Below are 25022 nucleotides of genomic sequence, written 5' to 3' on the forward strand. Positions count from 1 at the left end.
ACATGTGGCAGCGTCTCGTGTTGCCTTTTATCGTTGTCAAAAACAACCAAATCAATTCTATCATGCATGGGCTGCTGAACTTCACGGCCTGTCGAAAGTGTCAATTTGTTACTGACGTTCACAAAGAATCCTATGCCGATTCCATGGTACGGGATGCTATTATCCGGTCGGCGCCCGACAAAGAAGTTCGGCAACATGCCCTTCAGTTGGCGAATCCAACTCTAGATGAAGTTCTCTCCATTGCGCAGTCTTTTGAAATTTCTCGCGCTGCTGGGGGGCAAATAGAAGCGTGGGGTGATGTCGGGGAAATACAACCTCTGTGCGCTGTTGATGTGTGCGGCATGTCCCCGCCGGCCGACGTGGCCGCAGTGTGCTCCCACGCGCAGTCTCGGCCTAGCCGTAAACAACCCGCTAAGAAACTGCAGCAAAACCCCCGGCAACTTCCTTCATGTCCGCGGTGTTTTACGAAACATTCACACAAGGATTGTCCCCAACATTGGGCTGTGTGTCACAATTGCAAAAAGAAAGGTCATGTGTCTTCCGTTTGTAAATCCGACCGCATACATGATGTTCATGAACATGACGCTGATTCTGATTCTGTGTTGTCTGTCAATTGCACTTCTTCCCTTTCAGGGAAGTTATTCCTTACTGTCCAAATCCCTGGTCGAGATGTTCGCATGCAAGTGGATACCGGTTCTGCTGCCACTATAATTAATTCTCAGACGTATCTTCAGCTGGGTTCTCCACTCCTGTCCCCTGTCACTCGGCAATTACGGACGTACAATAAACAGAAGATTTCTCTCTTGGGACAGTTTAATGCTGAGGTATCTTACAAATCCGTCGTTCACACTGTTCCCATATTTGTGGTCGACCAGAGCAACACAGAAAATCTTTTTGGTTTCGATGCCTTTCGTGTTTTTGTGGTCTCCATAGATGACTCTGTCAATATTGTCTCTGACGCTATTCCTTATGCTCAACTGGATTCCTTGTCGACGACATTTTTGTCCCTTTTTTCTCCTGGGTTAGGCCGTGCAAACGACTTTTAAGCTCATATCACGCTCAAACCCACTGCTCGGCCTAAGTTTTTTCTGGCTCGGCCCATTCCTGTGGCCCTTCGTGATCAGGTAAAACGGGAGTTGGATCGTCTCACTGCGTCAGGGGTCTTGCTTCCTGTCACTTCCAGTGAGTGGTCCTCTCCTGTTGTTGTAGTTGCTAAGCCAAATGGTGATATTCATCTCTGTGGCGATTTCAAAGCCACTGTAAATGCTCAATGCCTCATCGACACTTACCCTATGCCCCGTCCTGAAGAACCGTTCACTAAACTTGCTGGAGGCCAGTATTTTTCTAAAATTGACCTGTCAGAAGCTTATCATCAACTTCCTCTCGATGCTGCTTCCCGGCAGTTTCTGGTCCTTAACACGCCTTTCGGCCTCTATCAATACCAACGCTTGCCATTCGGGGTTGCTAGTGCCCCTGCTCTCTTTCAGCGATTCTTGGAAAAATTATTGCTCCCCGTTCCTGGGTGTATCAATTACATGGACGACATTGTTGTCACTGGCTCCACCACTGACGAACATCTTCAAAATCTCCGCACACTTTTTCATGTCTTACAGACTGCCGGTCTTAAGTGTAATCTTCAGAAATCACAATTTTTTCAGGCCTCTATCATGTACTTGGGGTTTCAACTCTCTCAGGATGGTATTCGTCCGCTTCAACAAACTGTCGCTGCGATCGATGCCCTTCCTCGCACTACATCTGTTAAGGAACTGCAGTCTTTCTTGGGGAAAATAGCATACTATCACAAGTTTTTATCGTCTGCGGCTTCGGTGGCTCAGCCGTTGCATCGCCTGTTGCATAAAAACGTGCCTTTTCACTTTCCAGAAATAAAAGACTATGCTGAAACAGGCCCCGTGCCTGGCTACTTATCGACCTGGCCAACATCTTGTTCTTGCCACAGACGCCTCTCAATACGGGGTTGGGGCAGTCCTTGCGCACCGTTTTTCTGATGGTTTGGAACAACCCATTGCTTATGCCTCCAAAACGCTCACGGATGCCCAACAAAAGTATTCTCAAATTGAGAAAGAAGCTTTGGCCATCATTTATGCTCTTCATAAGTTTGGTGCTTTTCTCTATGGCTCAAAATTTCATCTTGTTACGGATCACAAACCACTTGTTTCCTTGTTTCATCCATCAACGTCACTTCCCGACAAGGCTGCACACCGCCTCAGGCACTGGGCTCTTTACTTGTCCCGTTTCAATTATGAGATTCATTTGTGGCCAACGGCTCAACATGCGAATGCTGATGCTCTGTCTCGCCTTCCCATGGGTCCTGATCAGGCATTCGATAGGGACAAACTTTTGTGTTTCCACCTGGATGTTGCCGAGCAGTGGGTTGTGGACGGGTTCCCCATCACTGGGGACAGGCTGGCGGTTGCTACGGGTTCTGACCCTACCCTCTCCTGGGTTTTACGCTGTATTCAGAAGGGTTGGCCAGATCGCCCGTCCGCTAAGACTTCTGATCCGTTGCGGAACTACTACACTTTGTGCTACCGCCTCACGGCTAGGGATGGTGTTATCCTCCTCTCCACTGACAATGCTTCGACGCGTGTTGTGGTACCTGCGTCTTTGCGTGCTTTGGTCTTGCACCTCCTTCACCACGGGCACTGGGGTGTGTCTCGCACAAAATCTCTGGCGCGCCGTCATGTGTACTGGCCTGGCATCGACTCTGAAATAGCACACATGGTCGCTGCCTGCGGCCCTTGTGCATCACAGGCCGCTGCCCAGATGTCATCTTTGTCACTGTGGCCTTCGCCTGAGAAGCCCTGGGAGCGCATTCATGCTGACTTTGCGGGACCCTTTTTAGGTACTTATTGGCTCCTCGTAATTGACGCCTACTCTAACTTTCCTTTCATTGTACGTTGCACGTCACCTACCACCGCGGCAACCACCAGTGCTCTCGCCCGCATTTTTTCTTTGGAAGGCCTCCCCTCTACTCTTGTTACTGATAATGGTCCGCAATTTGCCTCTTCCGAATTTGCAGATTTTTGTGCTCGTCACGGCGTTACGCATGTCATGGCCCCGCCGTTCCATCCACAATCCAACGGTGAGGCTGAACGAATGGTCTGCACATTTAAGGCTCAGATGCGGAAACTTCTGACTTCTTCTGCTGCTGATGAGGCGCTTCTCCAGTTTCTGGCGTCTTACCATTTCACCCCCATAGGCGACCACAGCCCGGCTGAGCTCTTACATGGCCGACAGCCCCGCACGCTACTTCATCTTTTGCGGCCTCCCACCTCACGGCCGCGGGTGCCTTCACTTGGCCGGTTCACCGCCGACGACCTCGTTTGGGTACGGGGATGTGGCAGGCGGCCAAAATGGAGCCCGGGCCGCATCTTCAGACACCGTGGCAGACGCCTGTATGAAATCCAGACAGACACGGGTGTTGCAGTGCGTCATTCGGACCAGCTTCGGCCTCGGGTGCCAGCAACGCCTGTTCCGAATGCCGCCACACCACCTTTGGCTCTACCTGATGCTCAGGATCTTGGCATCTCTCAATACTCACAACGCAGCCCTCTCACCGTCATCGCGATGCCAGCACCAGAACGGACGCCACCAGGAGACGTGTCCATACAGGAACCAGAGGACCATCCTCTGTCTGAGCAAATCTACTTGCCTCCTCCTCCAATGGATGCCGACACATCGCCCATGTCTCCTGTCATATCAACTGGACTTGCCACAATGGGCAGATTGGTGCATGGGGCCCCAGCAGATTTGACCCCTACGTCTCCTGTCATCTCGACCCGTTATCATCGGGGACACTTCCATCCGTACGGGAAGCCGCCTCCTCGAGACTTTACGGCGGGTCAAACAATGCCTATGGACGTTAGCCATCTCCAGGGCATCTCCATCAAGACCAGTGCAACAATTTCAAAGGGGAGAAAAGTGTTGTGACTCGCCGATCATTCAAAGTGCCGCCGCGCAATTACGCGTGTCCTCTACGTGTGGCGCTGTCTGCCAGCCATGCAGCAGCTGCGCCACCTAAGCAGCCAGCCGAGCAGCGGCCGCTAGACTGGGACTCAGTGCTTATTCGAATGCTAACGAATACACATGTCAACTTACTCTGTGACTTATATGTGTTGTTGTGTCGTTCCTAAATATATGTGTTAAACTTGAAGTTCTAACACACACGTATCATTTGAAGTATTTTTCATCACTGGCTACTGCTTTCTCCCATCTTTCGGGCAGTGTACAAATCCCGCGTCAAAATATTTTTCATCTTTTGAAGTGATCAATGAATATATCCGATTTATGACTGCTTCATGAGATTGGAAGTGTTGGTCAGCCAGACTATGTGCCATTGATCTAAACATGTGATAGTTGGAGGGAGCATGTCTGGAGAATATGGCGGGGTGCTAGTATTTCCCATTTTAACATTTCCAAGTACATTTTGACCTCTTTTGCAATGTGGGGTCAAGCGTTGTCACGCCGCAAAAACACTTTATCGTGCCTCTCACTGTATTGTGGCCATTTGTCTTTTAATGCTCTGCTCAGATGCATTAATTATATTTGATAACAAGCACCTGTGATGGTTTCACTTCGTTTTAACACCTCATAGTACACATCACTGAGCTGGTCCCACCAAATGCAGAGCATGATCTTGGACCTGTGAATATTCAGTTTGGCTGTCGACGTGGAAGTATGGCCAGGATATCCCCATGATTTTTTGCGTTTAGGGGATAATGAACCCATTTTTTGTCCCTGGTCACAATGCGATGCAGAAATACCTTTTGTTTTTGCCTCTGAAGCAACTGTTCACAAACACACAAATGCCGTTCAACGCCTCTTGGTTTCAGCTCACAAGGGATCCAAGTTCCTTCTTTCTGAATCATGTCCATAGCTTTGAGATGTTTCAAAATGGCTTGCTGTGTCACTCCCACTAATCGTGCCAATTCTTCTTGAGTTTGATGTGAGTCTCCACTCAGCAATGTCTCCAATTCTGCATCTTCAAAAACATTCACTCTTCCACCATTGTGCTGGTCTATGACATTAAAATCTATATTCTTGAAGTGTTGAAACCACTCACAACACATTCTTTCACTAATAGCATCTTTACTATATGTGCTTGAGAGACTCAGCTGCTGTTTTCCTCATACTGAAACAAAACAGTAACACCTCCTGCCAATGACCAGAATTAGGCTTGTAAACTGACATTTTCAACCAAGAACAGCTTTATGATGCAGACACAAATCGACTAATGTTTGAATGAGGTTATGCTGACTGAAGTCCAAGCTAACTGCCTGATGTCTGCGATCTGTTTCTTTCGACCGCTATTTACCATTGTTGCCACCTATTGGCAAACAGCGGAAGCAAAGTTGTAAACCTTGTGTATTAAATGTGATAGAACCTGGGACTGGCAACACTGCAAATAACAAATATTATACAAAACCAGCAGATAAATATAAGTGGCCTAACAGAAACTACAAAAACAGTACACAGAGTACCAAAAATGTGTTGAAAATGAATTTCTAATATTGGAGATTCTGTGCTTAAAAATGTAGTAGCCTTAAGACGGAGAGTCCATGTTCATCCAGGGACAGGAACTCATCAACTAAATTAACATATGAAGAAACTTCTTAATGAAATTTGATTAAAACAGTGAAAAATATATTTCCAGCATTAACAGCGACAGTATGGCACTGTCCATAGAAAATCAGTGAGTGACAAATGTATAGACAAAATAAATTGTAGTCTCAGAGAACAGTGTAACAGTCTAAAAACAATATTTGCAGATCCAAATAAGTTGATAACCACTGACTGCATAGCACAGGATTGCTTACATTTGAACAGGTTAGGGTCTGCAAAATTCAGCAAGATGTTTATTGACACATGCAAAATTATAAACATAGTGAGTGATAGGGGTGACAAACAGTTTAAAGGAATAAAAGGTAAATCTATTGTTAAAACAAACACACATTTTTGATGGATTTAAACATAAATGGCTTACTTATGAAACATGTAAAGGGTAGAGAAGCAAAAATTGAGATCTACAAATATTCTGAGCAGGAGGAAAAAATAGACTAGTCCTTCATGCAAATGAACATTGACAAACAAAAGTCTGCATTGAAATTCTTAATAAATTAGAGAACTATGTTGTAGCCAGTAATTTTTATAGAAGTAACAAAATTAATTGGGTTTGCTACATACTAGTTAAAAAATCTTTAACATTTAAGGTAAGAGATGGTTTTAATTTTCTAAATGATGAGGACAAATTTGAAAGTAGCAGTATAGAATTCCTTACCTCAGGTAAAGAAGTAAACAAACTATTTGTGTGTAAACTAAGGAGTCTCATATAGAAACTATAGAAATACTGCTCCGAGCTGTAGGAGGTGGTGTCATATGTGCGTGAGATGTGCTTGCTTGTGTGAATGAAAGATGAAAAGAAAAGGATTATTATAGCTGCTGATTTTTAACATAAACATAATAAATGAATCCAGAGAATCAACAGAATTTATTGATCTATTTCATGGGCTTAAGCTAAATTACACAGATTTCACTAGAGAGAGTAAACAAACTGCAACTTGTATAAATAACATTCTGACAACTTATTCATTTGATCATACAAAGAGTACTGCATTGATTTAGGTATTTGTGATCATTCTGCACTGTTTTTGGATCTACCAAAAATAAATGAATCAGGCATTAGAAAAACATGCATCAAATGATGCCTGAGTAAGGAAAATAGAAACTTGTTTTGTTGTACTCATGAAGAAGTAAACTGGGCAGTGGATCATTGTACTACAAGTTCAAAAATTATGACAGATTTCTTGATAGTGTTTTTCATGTTTTTACTAAATACTTCCACCTACGGTCTGCCATAAAAATGATAAGCAACTGAAATGGATAATTGCTGGTATAAAATTGTCAAGTGAAAAACAATAGAAAGTCCAGGTTGGAATGTCAACAGTGTAAGGAAAAGATAGATTGCTACTTACCATAAGGATGATACATTAAGTTGCAGACAGGCACAGTTAAAAGACACTTACACATTAGCTTTCAGTCATAGCCTTCATCAGAAAAAGAAAGAGAAACACACATCACTCATTCACACAGGCAAGCACATCTCACACGCACGTACGCACGCACCCACCCACCCACACAACACACACACACACACACACACACACACACACACACACACACACACACTCTCACACACACATGACCTCCTACTCCAGCAACTCGAACCTGGATGCCTTCTTGATCCGAGCTGCAGGAGTTGGCGTTAATTGTGCATAAGATGTGCTTGCATGTGTGAATGAATGGTATGTGTTTCTCTTTCTTTTTCTGATGAAGGCTGTGGCAAAAACTAATGTGTAAGTGTCTTTTAATTGTGCCTGCCTGCAACTTAACATCAGTAAGTAGCAATCTATCCTTTCCTTTCATTGTTGTCAAATGGAAAAAAAGACAGTTATATAATGATCTGAAAATTAATAAAAATTTAGTTTTTATAAACCATGTGGAAAGGTGTAAAAGTGTAAGAAAAAAAGAGGAATAACATTGCAGAGCTTTTGTAGTACACATTTCTGCCTCTAAGCATGTACAGTATAACTCATTGCTAGTTCAGTGATGCCTGTGTTGTTGACCTGACTTGTTCTGTTCATCTGCAGTGATTGTTTTTGCTAGCGCTGATTTGTTCGTGTTTAATTTTTTATGATGGCAAATTTAAGTGAACAACATGCAGCTGTGAAATTTTGTTTCCTGCTTGGCAAAAATGCTGCTGAAACTGTTTTGATGTTAAAAAGAGCTTACCAAGATGACACTATGGGAAAAACTCAAGTGTACAAGTGGTTTGCCCAATTTAGGAATGGAGACATGACAATTGATGATGAACCTCATTCTGGATGTGCATCAGCTGTCCGAATCAACGAAAATATTGAAAAAATTCAAGAGCTTTTGCCCACAGACTGTCAACAGATCTTTTATTTGGAAGTTCCAGGAAGATTGTACAATAGTGTTCATCAAAAGGACCTGATTTGGGACAGATCTCTCTGCCACCATGACAACAAACATGCACACGCAGACATCTCTGCGAGGCAGTATTTGGCTAAAAATAGCATGGTTTCATTACCCAGTGGACTTTACTCACCTGACCTGACTCTGTCCAACTTTTTCTTTATTACACACATGAAAAGGACATGGAAGGACACCAATTTGGCGAGACTGAAAAAAAAGAAAGAAAGGGAGGAGTTGTCAGCTATTTCTTAAGATGACTACAAAAAAATGCTTTGAAGAGTGGAAGCACTGGTGGGACAAATGTGTTAGTTGCAATGTAGATTATTTTGAAGGGGTTAAAGTTGTTTTGTAAACAATATGAAAATAAATAGATTTTAAAAAATAATTGTGATTGTTTTGGGTACCCCCTCATATTTAGAAGGGCAGTAAAGGCAGCAATGAGAAACACAAAATTCATTCTGTATCTTACAAATAAGTCAAATGCGGTATAGTAAGTGATAGAATCTGAACTTGGTGTCATAGGTGGCAGTCCACACATCTCCAAAATTAAGATAGGTGACAAATCCATTGTAAATTCTTCAGAACTAACAAAATATTTCAATGAGTTTTCCATAAATGTATGAAAATCAGATGTTGATGTAATAGGTTGCCAAGATAATGTCCAACTCTTCAGATTCGATCAGGGTAACATGAAAGTTGTAATTAAATTTGAATGAATTATACCTAAAGATGTAGAAAAAGTAGTATTATCCCCTACGAACGAAAGTAGAAATACTCACTAGGGTAATTAAAGTAGTTTCTAGTATGATATCAGGACCCCTATCTGAAATCATAAATAATTCATTTGAAGAAGGTTGCTGCCCAGGTGCTTTAAAGTATGCAGTAGTAAAGTGACTATTCAAGAAAGACTCAAAGGAATATGTAACTACCAGCCAGTAAGTCTTCTCCCAGTATTCTCAAAAGTATTTGTAAAAATTGTTGCAATGCAGATTGAAAATTTCATACTGAAATATAATATGATCACATTAAATCACTTCAGTTTCCAGAAAGGGAAGAGTACAATATCTGGCATCAACAAATTTGTTGAGAAAATTTGTGTATCTCTGGAAAATCCCAAAAAGGCACAGGAATTTTATGTGACCTCACAAAGGCTTTTGACTGTGTAAACCACTCTTTACTGTCCCATAAATTAGAAAAATATGGAATAAACAGCAGTACTTTAAAATGACTGAGATCATATTTAACATATAGAAAGCAAAAGTTAGTTGTAATGCCAGGTATAGGAAGTTGTTTCTCAGAATCGAAAATTATTTCACAGGGAGTACTACAGTGTTGCATTTTAGGCCTAGTTCCATTTTATGTAAATGATTTACCTTTAATGTAACATTCCACTCAATTTTATTTGCAGACAACACATCTGTACTCATTGGTAGTGAGACCACAGAACACGAGAGTCACTGATACCCTAAACTGTATAGAATGTTGGTTTGATGTAAATAGATTGAAACTAAACACAAAAAAACTAATTCAGTTAAAATTAAATAATCAAAATCACATAACATTCAAATAATCCATAGAAATCATGAACTTAATGAATCAGATTGTGCCAAATTCCTGGAGATATGTGTAGAAATTGATCCCGGTCCTCTCGAATAAGCTAGAACTTTGCAAACAAGCTAAACAGTCTTTCATTCACAATGACAGTACTGTCATACACAAGTGGCATGAACACTAGGAAAATTGTTTACCACAATTCTCTTCAATCAATTGTGGGATATGGAATAATCTTTTGGGGGAATGCAAGTATTGTTAATAGGATATTATTATTTCAAAAACTATTATTAAAAATAAATGTAGTATTAAGCTTAGAGATTTGTGTCAACCTTTATTCAGAGATTTAAAAGTTTTAACTATTCTGTTTATTCACATTTGTGGACTGTTTGACTGAAATTTCTCATAATTAGAGACTCAATTTTAACATATGTATGACACATGAAACAAAGATAATTTCATATTTCCATATCATGAATTAAAATTCTACTCCCAGGCTCCTCAGTACACAGCTATGAAAATTTATAAAAAGTGAAAACTGCCACAGGATGGAACTAGGTTTACTGAAGATAAAATTACATAGCACAAAAACTTTGTTATTCACTCATGAAATATGTAGGGAGGATGAAGATTTCTTTGTTAGAGTACTGTAATAAATTTTTAAAGACTTTAGTAAATTAAGATTAATTTCAGATTTTTTGACTTATGGTAAGTATCTCAGTTACTTTATTTGTATCCTATACTTTAAATCAGTGATTTATATATGTACATAATGAGACAATAAAATTCTGATTCTGAAGTTTCTACTGCCAAAAAATTTGCATAACTTCATTCTCTCTGCAAGATAGTTTTAAATTGTTAGTTGATCTACAACAAAGAACAAAACACATTTGATGTTTTTATAGGTTTTCACAAAATATTTGGGGGGTGGCAGTGGCGGGTGGGGGTGGGGGTGGGGGGAGCATGGCTTTACAATGCTTTATTCTTGTGCATTGGCTGTTGGTTTATTTTGTGAAGTTACTTCCTTTCGCAGGGCCGAAGAAAATATGTCTAAATGTTATTTTTCATGTCCATTTATTTTTTGTAAAAATTTAATAAATAGCTATTGGGAAAGCATAATTTTTGTCATACTGTGTGGAAGGTGGAAAATTAATTTTATTCCATCCTGGAATTTGGAACAGGCAAGTGTTAATTGACTGTAATACAATTTTATTAAATGCTATTCATAAATTGAATGCAGAAATGCAATCAAAGACCTAAAACAATTGTACTTGTTTACGTAACATTATAGAGTGATATTATTTTGCAGCTGCACTGGCTAATGCTTTTGGAGGAATCTGTACATCACTTATAAGGTCAACAATGTCTAAGACTGTTCCACCCAGTGAAGTAGGTGAGTGTGTAAATGTAAGAAAAAAATGGTACTAGTTACTTGTTGGCACGTTTGCAGGCATTACTAGGAATTATCATGCCAGCCTATACTCTGAACACCTTTAAGTACTAAGTTAGATTTCTGTACTTTTACAACAAAGTTCACATTTTTATGTTATATAACACCTGATTACTTTAGGCACTCTCAGTGGTCTACAACATAATTTTGTATTTATTTATATAAAAATAGATTGCTATCTGTAGATCTGTTTTCAGTGGGAAAGAGTGTATTCAGTTTTCTTTCAAGATATCTGGCCACACTTATTCCGGCTTGTTCTGCTACTACTTCGGTGGTCATAAATCACTTCTGTTATTACTATACCGATCATGTCAATACTCTGATGAACACTCATTTTTGTCCGCCGCTCGTGGTCTCGCGGTAGCGTTCCCGCTTCCCGAGCACGGGGTCCCGGGTTCGATTCCCGGCGGGGTCAGGGATTTTCACCTGCCTCGAGATGACTGGGTGTTTGTGTTGTCCTCATCATTTCATCATCATCCAGGAAAGTGGCGAAATTGGGCTGAGCAAAGGTTGGGAAATTGTACGGGCGCTGATAGCCACGCAGTTGAGCGCCCCACAAACCAAACATCATCATCATCATCATCACAACATTCATTTTTTTGTTACTTGATGAGACACTGGCAAACATTCCGCCTCCACGGGAGAAAAATATGGATAACCCATGTTACAAATTATAAGGGGTGCACTATGTAATTGTGAACTGTGCAAGGTAGGAGCTGAAATGTTTAGTTTGTCATTAGATATACATCAAAGCAAAGGTGATGACATATCCTAGCTTTTGGAGCTATAAGTTCCTTCCTCAAGGAGAGGAAAGAGATAGGCTGTTCATGGCAGTCCTGACTACTGGTGGATTCCTTGCATCCTGGGGTCTGAGGAACCTACTTTTTCTTTTTAACATTACCCACCCCCTTTCCCCTTCCAGAGAAAGGAGTTGATAGCTCCAAAACCTAGGATAATGTCACCACTTTTATGTTTGTTTAACAGCAGTATTCAACATTTTGTCTTCTAAAGGGAAGTTCTGGCCAGCAATTCTACCATTTTAACATTAACTGTCAGTAAATTATTGTCCTCAGTGTACTGAAAATATTGAAGTGCAGTGTTATGTGCAGTGTAGTGCTATGCACAGGTGATAACTATTTTTAATGATTATCTTTTGCACCGCCACTGACGTATATTTTCACTCTTGTTTTATACTTGTTTTATTCTGTTGTTGAATGTGCTATGTAATGGAGTCATATGAGTTATGGTTTAGTTGTTACCAGGTACAGAAGTATGAAACTGGAATTTGGTTGCAATAATTACATGTCTGTTGTTTGAATCTGATAAACAATATTTTATTCAAATTAATCTCCACTGCTATTTATAGATTTCTCCCACCTCTCCGGCAGGCTATGAATGCTATGCCAAAAAAAACAGTTCTTCTCTGAAGTGAACCAGTCAGTGAGCGATTTTCATACATTTTCATATGAACTGAAGCGTTGATCAGCCAGAGCGTGTCCCAGTGATGCAAATAGTTGATAATCGGATGGAGCCAATTCAGGAGAATAAGCCGCATGCCCTAGTATTTCCCAACTGAATGCCTCAATCATTTCCCTGACCCCTTTTGCTGTGTGTGATGGGGTGCTATCATGGAGCAATATGACTTTGTGTTGCCTTTTCCCATATTCCAGTCATTTTTCATGTAACGCTCAATTTAAATCGATCATTTGCTATTGGTAGTGCTCAGTTTTTTGGAGCAATATGACTTTGTGTTGCCTTTTTCCATATTCCGGTCATTTTTCATGTAATGCTTGATTTAAATCCATGATTTGCTATTGGTAATGATCAGTGTCAATTGTTTCACCAGGTTTTAGCAGTTCATAATAGATGACACCCTTCTGATCCCACCAAACACTGAGCATTGTCTTCTTTCCAAAGTGAGTTGGTCATGCAGTGGATGTCGATGGTTTGCCTGTATTTACCCATGAGTTATAAAGCTTAGTATTCTCAAAATATATCCATTTTTCATCACGTGTCACTATTCAGTGGAGAAACAACTTCACTTTGTATCTGGCAAGCAGCAATTCACAAGTGATTGTTTGATTTGCTTGATGTCTTTCATTCAGTTCGCGTGGAACCAATTTTCCCACTTTCTGTACCTTTCTCATAGCTTTCAACTGAAGAGAAATGGCTTTCTACATCGCATTTTTATGTAATTTCCTGTTGAGTCTGAGTCTCACCTTCATCCAACAAGGCCTGCAATTCGTTGTCTTCAAACTTTTTTGTGGTTTCCTGTTCATCGTTTCTCACGTAAAAATCACCACTTTTGTATTTTTTGAATCACTCGAAAAACTGTGTTATCCCAAGAACATGTTCACTGAAAGCCTTGACAAGCATTCAGTGTGATTCTGCAGCAGTTTTCTTCAAATGCTATTTGCATATTGTAGTTCATAGGCACAAAACCCGACGTGTTTACAGGTTTGAACCAGATACCTATGCATGGGACTTGGGTTAATGTGTATTAACATTTGTCATCAGCCATTACAGGAAACAGATGGCACTGCAGAAGTGGTCTATAATGGCTAGCATCAAATATAGGGAAATTCTTGTTTCATACTTCTACACATTGTATGTTGCAATAAAGTTAATTATCTAGTCCTGCAACAATTGGTGACTCCAGTGTGATCTTTGATGCTCATTGATGTGAAAATCACTGGTCACTAATGCTAAGTATCATGGCACATCTCGCTAAGTATGAACATCTATGTCAACCACGTCATGCATCTTCCATGTCCCAGTTCACCATAACTCCACAATGTCGGACTCGCCACCATCTATAGGTGTCTCTACTGGTGCAGTAATTATTCCCATGACAGTAATGCTGTTGCCATTTTGGCAGTAGAATATCACACTGTGCTCTGTGCAAGTAGAAAGTCAGTTTGTGCTAGCGCATGTAACTACAGATGGCATGCATTACAGTTATGTAGTTGCTGTGCTCAGTGAAGAATTGCCAAAGAAGTGCAAGACTTTCTGGTGTCACCTCTGAGCACTGATCATTACGGTACTTGTCCTGTTACCTGGCTTTTGCATTCCAAGGTGAAGAGATTGGAGAAACTAGTCTGCACTGAAGAACTAGGCGATCACATGCCATTGCAGCTTCTATGCCAGTTGCGTACATTAGCAAGCAGTGCAATCAGTGACAACATTATGCAGAATATTTGCTTATTGTGCCAGCCACCCAACATGCAGAAGATGTCAACAGTTTGTGCCAGTGGTCTAGATGCACTCTTGCAAACTGCAGACTGCATAGCAGAAATCTGTCAGTCTGTGTGCATTGCACAGCCTTAGGCAGATAACATTGTCACTGTGCTTCAAGCACAGTTTGCCAAGCTCACCTTGCAAGGTGCTGCATTAAGAACCCAGACAGCTAGTCGCCAGTCTCTTTGCCACCACTCACTGGGAAAGTGCAGCTGCTTATCTTCATCAACAAGTGTTTGCTGGTGCTACCAACAGTATAGCTCTGAGGCATGAAAATGTAGCCCACCATATTGGAGAGGGAAACTCAGCAGGAAGTCAGTGATGATGGCCACTGGTTCTCCAGATGGCAGCTAGTGACTACAACAAAGTTACAGTTTTTGGTAGACACAGGTGCTGACATGAGAGTATATCCATCTGCCCATCTGCCATGTGGCAGCTGTAATGACTTTTCACTGCCAATGGTTCTGCAATTGTAACATGTGACTGTGTCACATTAGTGTTAAACTTAGGCCTATGGTGCAAATTTGAATGGCAGTTTGTTGTAGCAGATGTGAAGCACCTCATACTTGGAGCAGAGTTTTCATTGTTTTGTAGACTCCTACATTATCTCCATGACTGATGCCTTCTTGACACTACTACCAACCTAGTAAGTCACAGTAGTACAGATGATCATTGGAGCTTCTCCATATATAGAGCTCCTCGGACAGTTCCTGGAGATCATGTATGAGGCTCCAAGACTAGCACCTGTGCAGCACTTGATGGTGCACTATATTTTGAATACACCTGGACCGCCACTTCATGCTCAACACTGCCTGTTGACACCCCAGAAACTTAAGATAGTTAAGCAGGAATTCTCATCAATGTTTGCACAAGGAGTCTGCCACCCATAAAGCAGTAGATGGTCATCTTCACTTTGCATGGTCCCAAAAGAGAATAATGAATGGGGTCCATGTGGTGATTGTAGACAGCTCAATGCCAGAACCATTCTGAATCAATATCCAGTACCGTTTATCAAAGATTTTATGTTCGGAGTCCACATTGGACTTAGTTCATTCATTCTTCTAGATACCTCTGGCACCGGTCAATGTTACTAAGACCACCCACCATCTGTACACTGTTTGGACTGTTTGAATGTACCTGAATGCATTTTGGACTTTGTACTGCTGCCTCAACATTTCAGTGATTCATGGATGAAGTCACACATGACTTAGACTTTTGTTACATGTATATCGACAACATCCTGATCATGTCAAACTCAGAGGCAGAACAGCTGTCACACTTACAACAGATCTTCACGTGTCTACATGCTTTCATCACCCTGTTGAAATGCGTATTCAGAGCAGCTCAAGTACCGTTCCTAGACTACACTGTATTAACTGTCAACTGTGCTGCTGTATTGTGACATCACCACTAACAAACCATGACCATTTGCGACTACTGACTTTCACCAAGAGGCAATCACTTCTTTACATAATACACTCATGCTCATAAATTAAGGATAATTACAGAATGTGGTGCCACACAATGTGGCACTACACAAAACTGGTGCTAATAGAATTGGCACACAGAGAACACACACAACACAGATCTGTAAGTCCATGGTATTAGTGATAAGTAGAGAAAACCATCCAGAAACACATGTGCTACTAAATGCCACTGTTTCCTGCACATACACCCCGACATCAATATGGGATATGATCAGCATGCACATGTACACAGGCTGCACAACGGGTTGGCATACTCTGGATCAGGTGGTCGAGCAGCTGCTGGGGTATAGACTCCCATTCTTGCACCAGTGGCTGTTGGAGCTCCTGAAGTGTCCTAGGTGTTTGAAGACGTGCAGCGATACGTCGATCGAGAGCATCCCAGACCTGCTCGATGGGGTTTAGGTCTAGAGAACAGGCAGGACATCCATTTGCCTGATATCTTCTGTTTCAAGGTACTCCTCCGTGATGGCAGCTTGGTGGGGCTGTGTGTTATCATCCATTAGGAGGAAGGTGGGAGCCACTGCACCCCTGAAAAGGTGGACATACTGATGTAAAATGACATTCTGATACTCCTGACCTGATACAGTTCCTCTGTCAAAGACATGCTGGGGTGTACATGCACCAATCATAATCCCACCCCACACCATCAAACCACGACCTCCATACAGGTCCATTTCAAGGACATTAAGAGGTTGGTATCTGGTTCCTGGTCCACGCCAGATGAAAACCCGACGAGACTCACTGTTCAGACTATACCTGGACTCGTCCGTTAACATAACCTGGGACCTCTGTTCCAATGACCATGTACTGTATTCTTGACACCAGGCTTTATGGGCTCTCCTGTGACCAGGGGTCAGTGGAATGCACCTTGCAGGTCTCCAGGCGAATAAACCGTGTCTGTTCAATTGTCTATAGACTTTGTGTCTGGAAACAACTGTTCCAGTGGCTGAAGTAAGGTCCCGAGCAACGCTACCTGCAGTACTCTGTGGCCGTCTGTGGGCACTGATGGTGAGATATTGGTCTTCTTGTGGTGTTGTACACTTTGGACGTCCTGTACTGTAGTGCCTGGACACGTTTCCTGTCTGCTGGAATCGTTGCCATAATCTTGAGATCACACTTTGTGGCACACGGAGGGCCCATGCTACGACCTGCTGTGTTTGACCAGCCTCCAGTCGCCCTAGTATTCTACCCCTCATAACGTCATCAATATGTGTTCTTTGAGCCATTTTCAACACACAGTCACCATTAGCACGTCTGAAAATGTCTGCACACTTACTTGCTGCACCGTACTCTGACATGCACCAACACACCTCTGAGTATGTGGACTGCTGCCAGCACCACCGTGCGACGACCATGGGTCAAATGCACCACATGGTCATACCCCAAGGTGATTTAAACCTGCAAACCACCGACCAGAGTGTTGTTTCACCATGTATCAGCATTATCCTTAATTTATGAGCATGAATGTATGTCACATGTGCAAGAGAAAGTAGAAGTTATACTTAATTTTCCACAGCCTATGGCAGTTAAAGAGTTATGGCAATTTCTTGGCGGAACCAATTTATACCGTTGGTTTGTTCACAATCACTCCCTCCAAGTTGCAATGCTGAATAAATTCTTGAATGCTTCACTGAAGCTAAAGGAGAAACTCCAGTGGAACAGTGAGGCTAAGGTGGCATTTACCAACTGAAGACTGCTCAGAGGAACAATGAGGCCAAGTCAGTGCACCAGTTCTGCAGGTGCCTCTTACCCTGATGGTTGATACTTCTGCTACTGCAATCATGCTGCACTATGACAACAAATTGATAAGCACTGGCAGCTTTTAACTTTTCCAGTAAAAAGTAATTGCTGTATCAACAGAACTGGTCCACGTATGATCACGAACTGTGTGCTGCCTCAGATGCTATTAAGAAATTTTGTCAAATGTTGGAGGGGCAGCAGTTCACTCCCATCAGAGATCCACAGACCACTAACATATGCTTGCTGTCAGCGTTTAAGAAAGCACCACCTCATCAGCTGTGACATCTTCACTATATTGTCCAGTTCATTACCAGTATTTTTCATGTTGATGGAGAACTGAATCTTCCAGCTGATGCTCTCTCTTGGATCAAAGCAATCAATTATGTGGCTGATTTTAAAGCTCTCACTGCAGTGCAGCAATCAGATAGTGAGTGACGAGATTTGTTAGTACAACTATTGTGCCTACAACTCCACTATATTAACTTTCAGCTTCACTGCTGTATTGTGACATCGCCACTAACAAACAATGACCATTTGTGTCGCCTCCTGATATAATATGTCGCATCCTGGAGTGTAAGCCGCTACCAACATGGTAAAGCAAGCTTTGTCTGGCTACACATGGACAAAGATTGCAAGAATTTGTGCAACAGTGTGTGACATGTCAACAAAATAAAGCTAACCAGCACATTAAATCACCACTTGATAAGTGTCTTCCTCCAAATCATAGATCTGAATGTGCCCACCTAGTCCTCATAGGACCTCTCCCACCATCGGAAGGATACATCTACTGCCTCACAGCCAGCGATCATTTTACGCACTGGCCCGAAGTCTCCCCAACCACTGGCATTACCACCAGAACAGTCATCAATGCTTTCTTCCAGGGATGAATCACCCATTTTGGTGAGCCTCTATGGTTTATAACAGACCAGGGAAGACAATGTGAGTCATATCTGTTCAAAGCACTCACCATCTTACTGGGCATGAAGCACATTAGAACTACAGCTTGCCACCTGGCAGTGAATGGTTTAATTGAACGCTTGCACTGAAAGTGTCACTTTGATGTCATGACTCTCAGTGGTGGACAGCGACGTTGCCCATTGTCTGTTGCATATGGTCCTCCTGGGTCTTTGGGCATCACTGAAAGGAGACCTGACAGCCACAACTGCAGAACTTGCTCATGGCCAGCTGATACAATTGCCTGGAGAGTTCTTTGCCAATGTGCCTCTCAACTGCACTGACCCTTCAGGTTTCATACAAAAGCTGTGTACACAAATCCAGCAACTATGCCCCGTTGCTCCAAGGCATCAGCAGACTCATTGCCCTTTCGTTTTTGACAAACTGTGGGGTACTATCATGTCTTCTATGGCATGACACAGTATGCAAGCCACTGCAGCCACTCTACAATGGACCTTACCATTTCGTCAGTAGGGAAGACAAGACTATCTTAAATCTGCTTTCCATGCATCCTGCATTGGTATGACTCATCTATACACATCACAGACTTAACAAATTCTCCAGCCCCTCCACTGCCCATTACAGATCAGCCACAGTGGATGTCAGAGGCAACCTCTAACAGTAGCCAATGCATGACTCATTGTTACCTGGTGTGGACGACATGTTCTATTCAACAGAAAATATCGTTAACACCAAGGGAGTGGTGAATTGCAGTGTTATGTGATTAGATTAGATTAGATTAGATTAATACTTGATCATGAATATGACACTTCATAATGATGTGGAACGTGTCAGGTTAATAAAAGATGTCTGTAAAATATATTACATTACACAATATATTGCATGACACTAATGTTTAAGTTTTTTTGTTTTTTTTCCATTAATTTATATCTAAAAATTCAGCCAGTGGGTGGAAGGAGTTGTCATCTAGAAATTCTTGTAATTTATATTTAAATGTTAGTTGGTTATCTGTCAGGCTTTTGATGCTGTTTGGTAGGTGACTTTTGTGGCAGCATAATTTACCCCTTTCTGTGCCAAAGTCAGATTTAACCCTGCATAGTGAAGATCATCCTTCCTCCTGGTGTTATAGCTATGCACACTGCTATTACTTTTGAATTGGGTTGGATTATTAACAACAAATTTCATAAGTGAATATATATACTGTGAGGTTACTGTGAGGATCCCTAGATCCTTAAATAGATGTCTGCAGGATGGCCATGGGTGGGCTCCAGCAATTATTCTGATTACACGTTTTTGAGTAATGAATACTTTTCTACTCAATGATGAATTGCCCCAGAATATGATGCCATACTAAAGCAGTGAATGAAAGTAGGCATAGTAAGCTAATTTACTGAGATTCTTATCACCAAAATTTGCAATAACCCTAATAGCATACGTAGCTGAACTCAGACGTTTCAGCAGACCATCAATGTGTTGCTTCCAGTTTAACCCCTCATCAATGGACACACCTAAAAATCTTGAAAATTCTACCTTAGCTACAGACTTCTGTTCAAAGTCCATATTTATTACTGGAGTTGTGCCATTTACTGTATGGAACTGTATATACTGTGTTTTATCAAAATTTAAAGAGAGTCTGTTTGCTGAGAACCACTTAATAATTTTGTGAAAAAAATCATTTACAATTACATCACTTAGTTCTTGGTTTTTGGATGTTATTACAATACTTGTATCATCAGCAAAAAGAACTAACTTTGCATCTTCATCAATGTGGAATGGTAAGTCGTTAATGTATATCAAGAACAGTAAAGGACCTAAGACTGAACCCTGTGGGCCCCGTACTTGATAGCCCCCCAGTTTGAGGAATCAGCTGTTATTTTAACATTACATGAACCACTTATTTCAACTTTCTGCATTCTTCCAGTTAAGTATGAATTAAACCATATGTGTACTGCCCCCCTCAAACCATAATGATTGAGCTTATCTAAAAGAATTCCATGATTTACACAAATGTAATGCTAGTTACAGGTGATAAGTATTTTTAATGATTATGTTTGGGACAGTCACTGACTTATTCTATCTGTTTGTAGATATGTTTTATTCTGTTCTTGAACGTGCTATTTAATGGAGTCATATAAATTACGGTTCAATTTTATGTTGTAATAAAATTACTTACCTACCTTAGCAACAACATTTTCATTATTTATACATTTGCATACCTTCTCTAGGAATTAGAATAATTCTCACTTTGGAAGATGTTTGCTACTATTCCATTTGCACTGAATTTCCATCACTCCCTCTTTCGTATGCTATACAACAAGACAATGGAGTGAAGTCCTCATCTCCCATCGTCTGGTTGTGCAGTATGTGACTGACCTAAATAATTCTTTTCAACTGTAGCTTGGTGTGCCCTTTCGCCATCCCACTGTTAATACAAACAAATGAAACACCATTCAAATAATTAAGGTAAAAGATGCTATATTGTTTGTTACACTGTATGCTGTAGTCTATAGCTGAGGCATTACTGTAATTGTTCAGAACAATCAGATATGTAAAAGTGCCCATCTAAAGAACATCACTTAATGCTCAAGGATTTCAGTTGTGAGATTCTATGAAAAGTACATGCATTATATAAAGGCCTACTGTTAACATTCTGGTAGTGCACAGTCCAAGATGTGTCAAGAAATATCTAAAGATCACCACCTAAAGAACATCACTAAATGCTCAAGGATTTCAGTTGCGAGATTCTATGAATAGTACATGCATTATATAAAGGCCTACTGTTAACATTCTGGTAGTGCACAGTCCTAGATGTGTCAAGAAATATTTTATTTCCTGCCACATATATCACACATAATACATTGTGGTGAAATTAGAGAAATTTAGACTTACACACATGTACACAGACTGTTACTATTCACAAGCACTATCCATGTATGGAATAGGCAATGGATAAATAGTTATAGGTTAACAGTACATGCTCTGGTGCACATCTGATCATGGCATATGGAATATAAATTAAGATGCAAACATAGATACAGAATATGTAACTATGACTCTGATATTATGGAAATAACACAATATTAAAAAAGACTTGAATGTTGCTGATGTCAGTTTTCTCAAATGTCCATTGTATGTGAGGGCCTAATATGGTCGAGCAGAGGTAACTGAAACATACAAATGTCAACCCATATCAGTTCTTCAAAAGTTCATTATGATAGGCCTTGGAAAAGCATTTACATAATTACTCTATAAGGTTTATACTGAAAGACATAAATTAAAAATTAAATGAAAATTAATATCTGGGTCATTCCATGTCAAGTGGCTTACATTTAGATAAGCTCCCCACTCGACCATCTTCAATTTCGATGAAATTTTTACAGGATGTACATAAAGGGCTTAAATGAAGCACCGCCAGATTACAGCACCCTAAGTAGTATGGTTGGGCTGCTAGCCACCTTTTTGTAAAGGTTAGTTTTTTGACTGTGGGACTTAAATGAATAAATAATCAACTTTATTTTACCATTTCCCAGTATCTAAGAGACCTGTCATGATGAAACTTTGTGATCCTATTCAACTACTGAGGTACAATAGCTCAGTTGTAGACCTAAAGGTCAAATTATGATAAATTCATCATAGTGTGCTATCAAAGTGGGTCACAAATCTTGTCATGACAGATTTTGACTGCACTTTATCAGCTTGTAATTACTGAAAGAATAACGATCTGAAGCTGATCCTTTACTCATCTGCAGTTTGTCAAACAGCTCTGTAGGTGGCACCGAGATTGCTCAAATAATAACTGAGATACGTAAGTTCAAAGTCTACTCAGGAATTTAATTAATCAATTTTGGCTCACTTTTAAGTCATACAGGGTGACAATGATTGACCTATGTGAAATCAAATCATCATAATTTCTGAATGGTTTGCATTAGGCCATTCAAATGTCGTGGTTGGCCACGGGGCATGATGGGGAATTAGTATGTGCATGCCCATGCTCTTTATTATTGTTGGCCATTTGCACGTGAAAATATCTTGGTACAGTGTGTCTGAGCATATAGCACTTGTGAATGCCTACTACATGAGCAATGACAGTCCAACTGCAGCTCAAAGGAAGTTTGTGACAGATCAAGATGAAGACAACTGGCCCAAGTGTGTTGACAATCAAGAATTTGATTTGCAAATTTGAGAGAATAGGTTGTGTTCTTGATGACAATGTTAGCAATGTCAGTCATCCAAAAAGAGTGAAAATGCCTGAAAACATCGAGAAGACATGCACTGTGTTTCAAACCAGCCCGAGGAAAGCGATAAGACAAGCTGCACAACTGGTGGGAATCAACTGCAAGACACTGCGACAAATTGTTGTTGACAACCTGCCATCAGCCATTAAGCCCCAGGACCATGGAACAGTGGTTATGTTTTGTCAACACTATTGTTCACAGAATTGACAAACAGGACTTTGATGTGAATATGGTTTGGTTTAGCAATGAAGTCCACTTTCATTTGGATGAGTTCGTCAATAAGCAAAATTGGCACATTTGGGGGACTGAAAATCTGCACTTCAGGGTGATCGAGAAGTCTCTCCACCCTCAGTGCGTGACTGTGTGGTGTGCAATGTTGAGTCATGAAATAAATGGTATGATATTCCTTGATGGCACAGTGACTACCGAATGGTACATGAAGGTTTTGGGAGATGATTTCATCCTCATCATCCAAAGTGACCCTGATTTCAACAAGATGTGGTTCATGAAAGATGGAGCTCGATCCCATTGAAGCAGAAGAGCATTTGATGTCCTGGAGGAGCACCTGGGGACCGCATTCTGGTCCTGGGGTACCCAGAGGCCGGTGGCATGGGCCTCGATTGACTACCATATTCTCTGGATCTGAACATATGCAACTCCTTTTAAGGGGCTATATCAAAGACAAGGTGCACAGCAATAACCCCAAACCATTGCTGAGCTGAAGAAAGCCATTCAGGAAGTCACTGACAGCATCAGTCTTCTGATACTTTAGCGGGTCATGCAGAATTTTGCTGTTCGTCTGCACCACATCATTGCCAATGATGCCAGGCAGATTGAACATGTCATAACCTAAATCTGAATATCTGTTGTGATGTTTACATGTTGAATAAAATGTGTGCATGTCATAGTTTGTAATTAGTTTACATTTTTTCATATTGTTCAATAATTGTCACTCTGTACTTCAAAAGGATCACTTAAATCTGATTTTTCTGGACACCACTGAAAAGAACTCACTTTGTTGGATCAGAAAAGGTTGTTTCTATTTTTGAGACATTGCATTTAAGAACAAATAAACTTACATTTAATTATATTAAAAGATACACACTCACACAGTCTTGTGTTGGTCCATGATGGCATTGCCATTACGAGTTTTACTCTTTATGGTTCTTGGACTGTAAATCATGGTGTGACAATTAAGTAATGTGACTGATTTTCTTTACAAGATGTGGCAACCCTATAGGCTTGCGTAGGCACAATATCTTTGACCTTGGTCTATAAGCTGCTCCTTGTCCAAGCGGCACATCGATGCAACTGCTCAGTCGTGAGTTGTGCTGTAATAAGTTAACACATGTTTGTGTCTCTTGTCATGGAAATGGAACTGCATAATATTGCGCAATGGTATGCCATTTCTTTATGTGTTAAATTGGGTGAAAACGCAATGACAACTTATGGTAAGCTTCAGAAGGCTTTTGGAGAGGAGGTTATGTCAAGAGCTCAAGTTTTTCATTGGCGTGAAATGTTTAGTGGAGGCAGAACGATTGTTGAAGATGAAGACTGCAGTGGATGGCCCTTCAACCTCACAGAAGGATGTCAACTTGGCCAGGGTGTGTGAACTCGTACGATCAGATCGAAGATTATCTGTGAAAATGATTGCAGAAGAACTGAACATCAATTGAGAAATGGTTCATCTAATAATAACTGAAGATCTTGGTATGAGACAGACTTGTGCAATAATGGTCCCCAAAAATCTCACACCACAACAGTGAGAAACACGAAAAAATTTGGCAACCATTCTGTTAGAGCAAACAGAAATTAATCCAGAATTGTTGAGCCATGTTGTCACTGGTGATGAAAGTTGGTTTTTTCAGTATGATCCAGAGACAAAATGCCAAAGTTCACAATGGTGCTCAAAGGGATCACCAAGACCAAAAAAAGCTCGCATGTCAAAGTCAGAAGTGAAACTCATGCTTGTGTGCTTCTTTAATTCCAAGGGAATTGTTCATAAAGAGTGGGTGCCTCCTGGACAAACAGTTAACCAATATTACTAGAAATAAATTTTGGAAAGACTTCTTAAAAGAGTTCTTTGTGTCCGTGCCAACATTGCTGATAATTGGATTCTGCATCATGATAATGCGCCATCCCATACTGCTCTGTCAATACAGCAATTTTTAACGCCAAAACAAATTCCAGTAATACCACCGCCACCTTATTCACCAGATATCGCTCCGTGCGACTTTTTTCTATTTCCAAGAGTTGAAATGGGAGTCAAGGCACAACTTTCAAACAGCACAAGATGTCCAAAAAGCTGTGACGAGGGTCTTGGACGATATTACCGAAGATGAGTCCCAGAAATATCACTATCTATGGCAGAAGTGCTGGAAGAAGTGTGTGCAA

General features: G+C 40.9%; 1 protein-coding gene across 2 annotated transcripts in view; it reads left to right on the forward strand.

Annotated features, from left to right (window-relative positions):
* LOC126175459 (proton-coupled folate transporter-like) overlaps positions 1-25022 on the forward strand; it is a 254716-nt gene that overhangs the window by 198492 nt on the left and 31202 nt on the right. For both annotated transcript variants that reach the window (XM_049922264.1, XM_049922263.1), the window contains one exon: positions 10874-10957. In XM_049922264.1, the coding sequence (XP_049778221.1) occupies positions 10874-10957 (84 nt within the window). The remainder of the gene's footprint in view (positions 1-10873; positions 10958-25022) is intronic.

Source organism: Schistocerca cancellata, chromosome 3 (assembly GCF_023864275.1).
Source record: "Schistocerca cancellata isolate TAMUIC-IGC-003103 chromosome 3, iqSchCanc2.1, whole genome shotgun sequence".
Lineage (NCBI taxonomy): Eukaryota > Metazoa > Arthropoda > Insecta > Orthoptera > Acrididae > Schistocerca > Schistocerca cancellata.